General features: G+C 41.2%; 1 protein-coding gene across 6 annotated transcripts in view; it reads left to right on the forward strand.

Annotated features, from left to right (window-relative positions):
• The first annotated feature begins 2,435 nt into the window (after positions 1-2,435).
• Positions 2,436-13,281, forward strand: part of samd11 (sterile alpha motif domain containing 11) — a 70,738-nt gene continuing 59,892 nt past the window's right edge. For 2 of the 6 annotated variants that reach the window (XM_010875560.3, XM_010875562.4), the window contains exons 1-2: positions 2,436-3,608; positions 5,006-5,097. In XM_010875560.3, coding sequence (XP_010873862.2) covers positions 2,852-3,608; positions 5,006-5,097 — 849 coding nt within the window. In that variant the 5' untranslated portion in view covers positions 2,436-2,851. Of the gene's footprint in view, positions 3,609-3,789; positions 3,910-4,356; positions 4,424-5,005; positions 5,098-13,281 lie in introns of those variants that run through there. The other 4 variants (XM_010875561.3, XM_010875565.3, XM_010875563.4 and 1 more) reach the window with 4 other exon arrangements.

The following is a 13,281-nucleotide window of genomic DNA, read 5'->3' on the forward strand; positions in this document are numbered from 1 at the left end:
CTGATCCTGGACCTGCCCTCCAACCTTGAAACGGAATCTGGATTAACACTTCTACTCTAAAACATTATATTAACACAAGGCCTTATCTAGGATCAGTTTATACTTTCAGAACATAATCAGGTCCTGTGGACAAGGAAGGACCTGATCATGCCTTAGCATCTACAATAGATGCTTTATGAGTGTGGTCCTTGATGTGCCTCTGTATTCTGTGGTTTGAGAGGCTCACTGGAATGTGCCCTTACCTTCTTCTGTGGTAGCATTGCCCCTATGGGACTACGTGAAGTAGAAAAACAAGTTACTGGTTAGAGGTTGAGTATGGCTTAAAACAGAAAGCATAAAAAACCTAATGCAGGGATTGAACCCTCAAGCGTTTTAGGTAAAGCCTTGGAGGCAGAACAGGACATAACTCTGTCAAAAAAAGAACAGTTTTGAGTAGTGATGGCAGCATGTGTTGAAGTGTGAATTTGGAGCAAAGAAATATAAATACCAGAATGAAAATAAATCAAATTCACCTTGAGTTTTCAGGTTGACTCTAGCAATTGTATTCCTACTGATTATTCTAACAGCAACCACATTGATCTATAAGAATTATAATAATTCCAACTATAATTTTTTTCCTTGTGGAATTTTAGGACTTTGTCAAGAAACGATTTACTTTAAAAAACGATTTCTTTTTAAATATAATAATGTCACAGCACATATTAACTTGGCACAGGCCTTAGAAGTAAACCACAGTAGAAGTGGAATCCAGACACTGTGTGGCGTGACTCCAGATGGAGCTGTTTTTTACATTTAATCATATAAAAGAACAATTGTCAATTACATCTAGACTGAAACAAACACTGCCTTTTACAGAATTAAAAAAGAACAACCAGTAGCCTGCACTACAACATGAAGTGTAATGTCCCTTTAATTACCAAGCCTACTGTAGTAACAACTAGTTTTAACACAATGAATGGGTTTTAATGTAGCAGTAAACTGCCTGCTGTACACTCGGCTGTCCCACAACATTACAATATAGTTATTGGTACTTATGTGCACAAAACGTTTAGAACAAAGTTTTATGGGGAATGAATGGGTGGTAGACTAACCCGACAAAGCCAATGCCTATTTCATATGTCACATATTTTTTACTGATTTTTGCTAATATTGGCCATGTTTTACAGATTTTCTGCCAGCCTTTGGGTGCATTGAAAAAGGTTTATAAAATATGATATATGATAAAATATTATGATATATTATTTGTTTCCTGTTTGCCATGATTTCCATTGGAGTCAATAATGTTGACTCTTATCAACATTAAAATGTGTTCCCACTTTTTTCATCATTATTTAATATTGCACCTTGCTGGTTTATTCCTCCCTGAATAAGTACATTATTCAGTTACAAAGAATGTGTGATTACAGATCCCAGTATTAGTTGAAAATCTATTACATTATATTTTATTTTGCTTTCAGTAATGCTATTGTCCCCTGTTAAGGTTTGGCATTTAACTATACCACAAAAGGCTAGTGCCTAGCACTGGGATTGAATCCCAGAGCATCTGAACCAGAGCTCAAGGCCCATCCCAGGCATGTACCATTTAAGAGTGGCCAAACTCCATTCACAACAGGTTTCCAATGGTTAAGAAAGATACATTATATCAATAACAGGAAAAGGATCTCCACATTGTCTCAACCCAGCATAGGGAAAAAAATGTAAAGTAATGTTTTTATTGAGAATGTTAAAAATGTTTGTGTACGAAAGTATGAAAATGTATAGTATGACTCTTTACTGCATGCTAAATGACTGCAATGTAAAAGTGTAGGCATCTCTTGAAAGATTAATCCAAATATGAGTTTAAAAAAGATTTAAATAAATACAATTTGTATCCCTGTTTTAACGCCCTAGTGGCCGGTTTTGAAGGTATTCCCAAATATATGGACGGGTTGGATTTTGCCTTTCAGATTTCAGATATGTGTAATTAAAATTACTTCGTTGTTGTCATATGAAAGGTATTTTTGTTTTGGAGTTAATAATTGATAATTTGACTCAATATATTTGACTTCTATTCTTTAGTCTTTTCTAGTGTTTTCTATATTATATCCTTTGTAGATAATTACCATGGTCTATATGTATTAGAATGGAATAGGCTCATCGACAACTGATATACAATTTATTAATGTTGTATAAACTGCTATAAATACAATTCAGATTAGAGTAGAGTAGGGGAATATTGGAACACGTGTCAGAAATGCGACTGTTTGTTTTGCGCAATGACGTCCGTCGCGGACCCCCCTGCACTTTTTCGCGCTCGCAAAGCAGTTTAAATGGGGCAAGCTGAGAAGCAGCGCAGCAGAGTGCAAATCTTGTTTGGTCTCAGTCTGTGAACTTCAGCGTGACTTTAACGATATAACATACACAGGATTTTAAAACAACTAGGTCTACTTCTAAAGTCCCATCAGCTGATTTTGTTCCACGCAAACAGACCTAGTTTTGATTAATTAGAAATATATAGATTTTCTGTATTGATGGTTTTGTTGTGGAGGCAAGAATATAGAGAACTCGCAAACATTTACATTTTATTGTAGCTTACTATTCCTACACATGAAAATACATTATAGTGAGACAATAGTTGTTTACCTACTGTTTCAGTTTAGATTTAAGCCATAAAGCACATAGAAAGGCATTGACGCCATCAAGGAATGTAAACCTGTTATTGCAAATAAATGAATGTAAGCTAGTTGAAATTGAAAGAGTTTCGTAGCATATAACAGTTTAAAAAAAAACTATACCAAAGACACACGTGGGTTATTGTTAGTGATCACTTTGGATAACGTTATGTCTATGGCTAAAGTCTGGCCACTCCATCATGTCTGGTATTAGAAGTGCGAGTCCGATTAAATGTGGTAGCAAGCGTGGAGAGAACCTTCATGCGAGTGGTGGAGCTGTGGCGGCGGAGAGCGCGGCGACTACAGAGAGCTGGAAACTAGTGAATGGCAATCTGTCGGGGAAGTTCAACGGACCGCTGTCACAGAGCGACACGGCAGCCCAGTTTAAAACCAAGTGGCGCGTCTTCATGTCTGGGGCGGCTGACCAACTCCGAAAAGAGGACACACAAGTTGAGTCGGACGAGCTACTAATCACTTGTTACCGGCGCTTCGCTCATAGTAACATGCCTGCCATCAAAAAGGAGAGACTGGATGGGGACGATATGGCATTGGGTGCCTTTAACCAGTCCGAATACCTGGCCCCTTTAAATGCCACGGCTATCCCTGTGGTGACCCCGCATCCACCGCCGTACGAGCATATTTTCCCCCATCACCGCGCGTACTTTGGGCTCCACGACTCGACGCTGCATCACCAGCACCTTCATCATCACCCGGACGACTTAATGCTGGAGAGGTTTTCTTCCATTCCCGACTTTCAGCCGTTTTTTGACAACGGGGAACCTTGCATCGAGGTGGAATGCGGGGAGAACAAAGCTTTACTATACATTAACAAACTGTGCCAAGGTAGTAAGGGACCCTCAATCAAATACAGGGGCGAGTGGCTCACCCCGAATGAGTTCCAGTTTGTCAGTGGAAGGGAGACCGCCAAAGATTGGAAACGAAGTATAAGACACAAAGGTAGGTTACATCAGATGTAATATCCGAATATTTAATATTATTTGTATTTCGTTTTTTTAACTAGGCCTGTGTTTATTTTAAGCATTATTTTCTACCAAATGTTACGTTTTTGTCATTGTTTGGTGAGTGGACATTAGGTTTCCCTGGGTTGGTTCTGCGTTTCGTTGTTATTAAAGGGTTACTCAGTAGGCTACAACAGCTAGCCAACAGTAAGGAGAGATGGGAAAAGGCGCATAACTGGTTGTATCTTTCCCAGGCAGCGCCCATTCTCAAAACGGGGCGGCAGGAGTCTTGGAAAAAGGTGAAAACGCTATTTTTCGGGTACAGTAGCCTAATGGTAAAACATATGTCCGCTGACTAACGTAGGGGGTATTCCGTCGAGTGTTCGGTCTAACAGCAAGATAAAATGTGTTGACACATCAGCAGAATAATTATGTTGGAGACTGAGGGAAATTATTTTACTCGAAGTTGTGGTCCTATATTTCTCACTCTTTTGTTTTTTTCAGATTTGTAACAGTGTAGTTGCAATTACCATAACTATATAGGTTAGCCTATTGTTTAGCCTATTATTTGTTTTGAGAAATGTAACATTGGTTCAGAGAAAATAAAAGTTAAAATGCGTTGATGCATTCATTTATAATTACAATATAGATTTTTTTTGCTGTCTGCAAAGGATATGCTTACATTAATTGGCATAATTGCGCGTAATCGTGAATGGGCGAGTGCACTTGTTTTTGTACGTAGCCTCACCGCGGGTTACGGGAAACTGAGAGGTACCTCAAGTTCTGTTGAGAGAGGGAGGGTGTTGTCCTCAGGTAAAAATAAATACATCCTGACCGATAACGTCTACATTCATTTCTGAATTCATATGCTCTGTGACTAGTAGCCTATGTAGTCTATTTTACCACTGGGAGCTTAATTTGGTTTCAAAAGTTGGCAGTTCAGAAAGTAATCTGCATGTAACTTTGTGGTTTTGGAGTCATTTTTGTAAGTTTAGTGTAGTGCCAACTATTAATTTAATGTTTCTTTTGCCTTTGTATTTGCATTTTAAGTGTAGTCTGATAGCGTAGTCTCCTGTTCACTCTACATTTTTACATTGTCATTCAGTTATGCAGCAGACACTTTTCCTGAGTGACTTACTGGTACTATAAGGATGAAGTGCCTTGCTCAATGGCACAACAACATGTTTTCACTTTGTTGGTTATGAGACTTAAACGAGTGCCCTTTTGGTTATCTGGCCCAAAGATTTAACCACTGATTATTAGTCATTGTTTCAGTATTATTATATCACTGGTGGCAATAGAAGTGGCTGAATTCAGTGGGTTCTGTATGTTGTGTTATTGTTAACGCTTATAGCTCTCTCTCTCTCTCTCTCTCTCTCTCTCTCCTTCTCTTAGGGAAAAGTTTGAAGACTCTTATGTCCAAAGGAATCTTACAGGTACATCCTCCAATCTGTGATTGCCCTGGGTGTCGAATTTCGTCTCCAGTGGTAAGATTATGTTTCCATCAGCATTTCACTTTGTCCATCTGTTTTTCTTTGTCATTGGTTTTAAACGTGTATGTTGCTTTGCAACTCAGATGGCTGTGTTGAGCTAAAAGCTTACTCTAAACTATGCCTAAGAGCTTCCTTTGAAGTATTTTAATATTGAATGGCAGACAGTAAGAACTATTTTAACGACTAAGGGAAATGATAACTCAGGTAGTATGTTTTTGCATGTGTTATTGACAGGACAGTCAGTACAGTTGACAGAGGACACAGTAGAGAGTTACTGCTTGACCAATCCAGGCCACAGGCTAGTATTGAGTAATAAGAGGATGTCAATTGGTTATTTTTCTATCAAAGTTGACTGTTATTTAGGGTGTCTCCTGGCAACCAGATATGTTAACATTTACACTGACATTTTAGTAATTTAGCAGATGCTCTTACCCAGAGCAATTTACAGAAGCAACTCTGGTTACGTTTCTTGCTCAAAGGCATGTATACACATTTCTCACCTTAAAGGCTCAGGGACATGAACCAGTTAGCTTGTGGTTATTGGCATAATGTTTAAACCACTAAATGTTTGAACTAGCATTAATTAGGGCGGATTGCAGTACTCTAACCTAAATTGAAGTTGTACAACTTTTCTAAAGTTTTACCACGCTAAAGCTAGGTCTAACCTTAAACTTTACATTAACTAATGTCAACTCTTAGGGCTAAGCATACATTTTTGTTCTGCTGGTTGAATATACATTCTTTTTGTGATTGATACATACACAGCATTGACATGACCACTAGCTAAAACTGCAACATAAAGACAAGAATAAATGGGATAGCTTTGGACTAAGTTAATAAGTAATATTCATGGGTGACTAATCTGACTCCCTCGCTAGATTGATCTAAATCTCATGGCTATTGTGTCCCTTTCTACTGTTCCTCACCTAGCCTTTGCACAGGGCTTGTGTTTACCATTTGCTGCCCGTTTGGCTGAGCTAACGGCATTACGCCGGTCTGGCATTGAGGCAGGCGGCACAGGCGTGGTGTCTCTGCCAGTGTGTCAGCTTTGCCGTCACCTAATCTGTTCATACAGGTGCGCCGTGTGTAATTTTTTTTTTATCGCTACGGAGCGCATCTGTTGTCACTCCCAAGCGCTAATCTTGAGGGAAGGGCGTAAGAGGCTTAGCGAGCTACTGAGCGTGGCTACTGCTGATTATTGTGCACGAGGCACGCAAGGCAAAGGTGGTTTAGATAAGCTGAAGGTGTTGGAGTGATACAGGTTAACAAGAGTACAGATATACATTACAGACACATGGGGTTCATGGGAAATACTATTGCAAATTGGATGCAGGGGTTAAGAAGGGAGTGTAGGGAGTATTAAAAACATTTGGATTTCAAAAGGAATCAGAATGTTCCGAGATTAATATTGGTATGCTGAAGTTACAGTGTTGTCGGTACACCCTGTAGTCTAAATGAATGCACCAGTGGCATGAGAAACACTGTTGTTGTTTTCTGAAGGTTCCCTTTTTTCAAAATGTACTTGATTTCTACTAACAGTAAATATAGCATCATACAGTGACTTTGCTCAAATATCTGATGACTCAAGCCATGAGTTGTCTTTCTGAGTCCTGACACAATCATAGTCATAATTTAATTAGTATTTTTTCCTAATTTCACTGGTACATTGCCAAAGTCAGGCACTCATATAGATTGGAGAATGTCTACAGCTATGTCCAGGGTTAAAACAAACGATTGTACCCTGATTTATCTAATTATTCCAGCTGCATAGAGAATGAATGACAGCTAGTTTTTCCAGAGAACTGCCTTTTTAGCACACAAAGTTGGAAATGACTGTTTTTTTTTTCCACTCTCTATACGTGTGTGTGATAGTTGGTTATATCTTTTGTTGATGAGCAATTCAAGTTCCCGGAAATTGTATTCACAAAACCAAGTCTGAGATTTAAACAAATCTGAAATGACTGTCAGAAAACACAATGCAGGCCAACAGTACGTGTAACTGAAATATGTACATCTTATCAACTAACGTCATCTCCCGGGAACAGCAGCAGGTCATTGTCGACAGCTTCCGTTCAATGGCATAAGGAGGCAGCACCTGTTGAAAAACCATGATAAGGTTGCATGGCTGTATGTTACCGTTGTGCTGAGTCTGTCCAAACCTGGTATTTAATTAGCCCAGTGTCATGTCTGCTGCTGTTTCTTCTCTTTCTCTCATTCACTAACTATTTTCTTGTCTCCCATCGATTTATATATTCAGTTCAATTTAAATAGCTTTATTGGCATGGGAAATGTTTAGATTTCCAAATCAAGTGGAAAATCCTAATGAAAACTAAAAAGAGAGAAAGGTATAATAATTTTTTATTGTCAGTATACTAACAGCTTTGTAAAGTGTTGTAACAATCTGCAAATTGTTACAATTATGAATGACAAGGGAAAACAAAGTACTATAGAATCATTATATCTAAATTGTTCTTTTGTGCTCCACTGGTTGCCCAAATCTGGCTCCTGTGATTACACAATGCCTTATTTGGCTTAACAGGTATGGCAGTTCACCAGTGTTGATTTGATTTCAAATAATTTTTGAGTCTGTATGATCTGATGGAAATACGTGTCCCTAATGTGGTCACACATTTGTCATGAAGTTGATTAGGAAGTGCAGCTCCATTTCCAATTCCTTTTGTGTGCAGTGTGCACATAGCCCATCTACTCAAAAGACCCAGGACCTATGGTGACATCAAAGTTTTTCCTAATTTTGTCTCCGTCACACAAGTGAGGTATTCTGCCAATATATATTCTCTGCTTAGGGCAAGATAGCATTCAAATTTCCAGTCTTGTTTTTACTCCACTGGTTGCACTTTTTTCTCATGGCAATGGGAGCACAGCACTAATCCTGCTGTTGTGATTACACATAGGATATTGCAACAGATACCAGAGTTTTTCAATGTTTGATTTGACACAGTTTAGGGCAAATAAGCATTCCAATTTGCCTCGATTTTTGGTTGATTCTTCCCATTGGGTAAAATTATTATACTTTAGATTTCTCATGATTTGGGTTGTGTCTTACTGTGCTGCTCTGTGCTGTAAGGGGTCTGTTTGTGTTTGTCTTTACCTCTGTCTTGGAGGTAGAGCCTTTACCTCTAAACAGAATAACACCAAGCACTGGTAGCTTCATAGGAGTCACGGAGGAGGATGGCAGACAACAGGGCTCATCTTGGGTAAAATGTGTTTAGTGAGATAAGTTAGTGTCATGGTCTGATGACTGCCCTGCCAATTCACTGTACATTTCATGCTGCCCATCTTGACCCCCTTCTTCCTTTTCTGCTCCCTTCAATGACCTGTCCCATCTAACCCAACCCGCCCACCCTCAATCAACCCATCTCACCAGAACCAAACCATTTCACCTGCCCAAAGCCACCCAACCCCACCAACCCGTCACACCACAACCAAACCATCTCACCTGCCCAAAACCTACCACCAATCTAACTAGTCCCACCCAACCCGTCCCATCACAACCAACCCATCTCACCCCACCCCACCCAACCCATCCCAACCCAACCAACCCGTCTCACCCACAACAGCCAATCCCAACCCCAACCAAACTGTCTCACCCACAACAACCAGTCCCAACCCCAACCAAACTGTCTCACCCACAACAACCAGTTCCCCCCGCCACTGTAGAAAAACCAACTGTAAACAACCTATAGCCATCCATTTAATTAAAAAAAAAATTAAATAAGTGAACAGTAATGTACAAAGGTACAGAATGTAATTGTTCATGCTGCACATACCACAGTTACCTGTTACACAGTTAACTAAAGCTCACATTTATCAGTAAAAATAGCATGTTTATAGTAGTAATATTTACAAAAAGGCACAAGCTTACTTAATAGTTTTATTGTTCTTAGCAAATCTGCCAAAAACAGCCAAATTCAACAGTACCAGTTGCTGAAAACTAGAAACATGTGTGAGGATTTGACAGTATAGTGCCATTTTTGACTGCAACATTAAAGCACTGATAGTGCAAATAGACAGATGTTTTCCTCTCACCACCAAATATGGGGATGAGCCTAAACCTGGTGGCTGGCTGTGGGAGAAATGGAGCAAGATGGACCTGAGCCGACATTCTTTAATTGTTCTCATCAATGAAACATTTGATCTTCATAAAGTCTATTACAAAGTGGAGTGCATTTTGTGGACTTTCCCCTTTAGCAATGTTTCTAGAACTTCTGACAGATGTTTTGTTCAGACAGAAGGAAAAGGTAAAATTCTGTTATTGCACTTCATTATGTATGTGTTATGCAATCAGAAAAATGAACATTACAATGTACTAACAGGATCTCACAAGCAAGGGAAGTGCGAGTGTTCAGTAATTAAATACTGCTGAGCTTGTTCTTCCTACTATGCTTCACTTGCTCCCATTGGAAACAACTGATTGTGATGGTGTATCTAATGGTGTATTGTTGTTGTGTGCTTGTTGGATTAGCCTTTTTGTAACTTTGTAGCAAGTATGGTCTGCATGGGCAATGCTTTATATTACATCATGACTATGTGTGCTATATGCAGCATATATCGCCAGTCCTTTGGCCAGTTCTCTAATGCCCCTCTAGCCAGTCAGAAACCAGTATTCAACCATGTTGTGATATGAAGCCTGGTACTTTTCTGTAATACAGTAGTGTTGTCAGACTAGAGTCAGGTACATGCGCATTACAGGTGTGGATGAAGTCATGAGACCATAGACTCTACTTATGTGAATAGAAACAATGTGTGTGGTATGACATCTGTCCAGCTGGCCACTTCATGTGTGAAACAATGGGAAGATATGACAGGATGAACAGGACACGCACTTGATAAGAATGTTAATGAAGCCATGTTTTGGCTCCTGGTTTTAACTGCTCCGAAGACATGTGTTCTTCATGCTCTGGTGTGTGTGGTCGATATGCGAAAGAGGGGCAAGTAGGTGGCTTGTGTGTCTGTGCATTTGTCTCTTTAAGCTGCTTGGAGAGGCAGGCAGTTTGTGTGTGTGTGTATATATAATATATATAAGTATGTGTGTGTGTCTATGTGTGGTTGTGTGTGTGTCTGTGGGTGATTGTGGGTGTGTCTGTGTGTGATGGTGTGTGTGTCTGTGTGTGTCTATGTGTGGTTGTGTGTGTGTCTGTGTGTGATGGTGTGTGTGTCTGTGTGTGATGGTGTGTGTGTCTGTGTGTGATGGTGTAATGGTGTGTGTGCCTGTGTGTGATGGTGTGTGTCTGTGTGTGTATTTGTGTGTCTGTGTGTGGTGGTGTGTGTGTCTGTGTGTGGTGGTGTGTGTGTCTGTGTGTGATGGTGTGTGTGTCTGTGTGTGTCTGTGTGTGTATGTGTGTGATGGTGTGTGTGTCTGTGTGTGATGGTGTGTGTGTCTGTGTGTGTCTGTGTGTGTATGTGTGTGATGGTGTGTGTGTCTGTGTGTGATGGCGTGTGTGTCTGTGTGTGATGGTGTGTGTGTCTGTTTGTGTGTCTCTGTGCTCCCAGGAGAGCCGGCCTTCCTCCGCTGTGTTATTCCAGCGGAACCGGCGGAGGCCTGGAGGAAATTACACTCTCCTCCTCCGGCTCATAAAGAGCTCCTCCAATCAGGGGGCTCCCCCTCTCCTGCATCCTGACCACAGAGGAAGAACAACACACACACAAGCCCACACAAAGACACACCCGCAACACACACATTAGTGCACACATAGAATCAAACAAACAGAATCAAACACACACATACACACATTCTATCACCTCCAAGTGATGTTGGTATTACAGATTTACATTTATACAAAACATTTTCACAGAATGTCAACACAATGTTGGAAATTCACTCAATCCAGTCAGTTAATTCTGTACTCAGGTATATATACAGGTCAGCTACAATACAGGAAAGGGAGAGAGAACTGTCTAATCTGTGGGATTTTTTTACAACATTGTGGACATTCAGCACATAAAGTTGTGTTACTTCTACTTTTACAGAAAGCAAATTTGCTTAGGTGGGGATTGAAGCCTAAACATTTACATTAGTTGTGCTTCTCTGTTGTATTCACCTGAATTTCTCTTGCCAATGGAAATTAGACCAGCCTTTCTATTGAGGGTATGGAATTGGATTTTGATGATACCCATGAAGGAATCCTCTGCCGCAATCCTGCTTATTATATTTTATCTCTGAAATAATATGGGTGGCCCTGAATGGCGCGGCTGTAGAGTCACTGCAGTTAGCTGTGTCATTGGGACAACAGGGTTTGAATCCAGTTAGCCCAGGGTCCCAGAAAGGGCAATGCAGTTGGCCAGCTGTGTGCAGAAATTATTGTTGTGATACGGCATGTGTGTGTGGGTGTGTGTGTGTGGAATCCTGTAAGTCCAGTGTGTTTGTGTGGGTTCTTGTATGTTCAGTATGTGTGTGTGTGTGGGGGATGCTGTATGTTCAGTATGTGTGTGTGTGGGTTCCTGTATGTTCAGAATGTGTGTGTGTGTGTAGGATCCTGTATGTTCAGTATGTGTGTGTGTGTGTGTGTGTGTGTGTGGGGGGGGGGGGGGGGGGGGCACCATGGAAACGGAAACGTGGTTCTGGTATTAGTGTGTTTGGTAGTGAATTCACTAAATTAAACAATGCCTGAGTCTCTTATGCTTATGCACTAGGAGACTTGCACTTTGGGTAGCTGAAGTGTTATTAATCAATGTTACAACTTATTGGCATGGTTACACCACTATAACACACATCCCACCTCTCTGTGACACATACAGATGTACACACACACGCGTGCGCACACTCTTATGCACGCACGCACGCACAGGCAGTATATCTACTGTATCCTTGAATAATTCAGTTTGGAATAATCCATTAAGTCTGTGAATTAGCTATTAGCCTGTGTTAGCCTGCACTCTCAGTAAAAGGACCAGATATTGACAGGGAAACTGAAGTCTCTGGTCTCAGTCAGAGCTTCTTTACCTTTAGTAGTGTGTGTGTGTGTGTGTGTTCGTTTTGGTCGTGTATGTGTGTATTTTTGTGTGTGTTCGTTTTGATCGTGTTTGTGTGTATTTTTGTGTGTGTTCGTTTTGGTCCTGTGTGTGTGTATTTTTGTGTGTGTTCGTTTTGGTCGCGTGCGTATGTATTTTTGTGTGTGTTACTTTTGGTCGTGTGTGTAAGTGTGAGACTGAGCGATAAATAACGTGGATTACTCGTCTGTCGGTGGTTTGCAGCTGATGATGACGAAGCCGGCAGAGATATTTCTGGAAATTCTCTCTTCCCGCTGTGTGTACAGACGTCTGGCCTCATCTGATTGTAGAGTGGTGTCTTCCTCTTTCTCTGGAGCCTCTTCTCACACACTGTGTGCACGTGTGTGTACTTTATGTCTCTGTGTGTCTTTTTGTGTTAGAGAAGATGGGAGTGTGTTGCCTACGCAGCTACATTTTTCACACATGGGTCAATTTGTTTGAAAAATCAAGACATTGCCGCGGATATGAAGCCTTCTCATTATTCAGCAAAACATAACCCTGTCTCTCTCTCCCTCTCTAACCAGTCTCTTCTTCTCTGTAAACTCCCCCCTGTCTTTCTTCCCCTATATCCGCCCTCCTTCTCTCATCCCCCCTTTGTTTTTGTCTGAGGAGAAAAGGGCGGAGTCATTACCTGTCCATAAAGCTCTCCCACGGCTGCCTTGGCAGGCCTATCTAAACACGGTTGAGAGAGAGAACGAGAGAGTAACGAGGGAGTAAGGGAGGAAGAAAAAAGAGCGAGAGAGGCGCTGGCACGCCTGGCTGCACCACCACTGACCTCCCAGCGCCTCCGTTGCTCCTCCAACCCCCTCCCTCCTCCCGTCCCTCGCCTGAGATGCTTCATTGGGCCGCAACCGCCCGCTCAGCTCAGCGCGTGGGGGCCAAGAGGTGGGGGCAGGGAAGGTGGGGGGTTGCATTTGTGGGAGGGAGGTGGCGGGGGGAGGGGGCACGCTTGGTCGCATGCCTGCCCTTCCCATAGTGCTTTCTCACAATTTGTTCTCCTTCTGGCCTTCTTGCCACTTGTACCCACACACACACACACACACACACACACGCAAGCACACAAACCGACCCATTATTTTATTACAGTCTTTAAAACTCTCAAATATAGAACTGGACAAAACGTTCATATGCTGTATGGGTATGCGTTCAAAGTGATGAAAAATAGGTTAT

The sequence above is a fragment of the Esox lucius genome, chromosome 12 (assembly GCF_011004845.1).
Source record: "Esox lucius isolate fEsoLuc1 chromosome 12, fEsoLuc1.pri, whole genome shotgun sequence".
NCBI classification, from domain to species: Eukaryota; Metazoa; Chordata; class Actinopteri; order Esociformes; family Esocidae; genus Esox; species Esox lucius.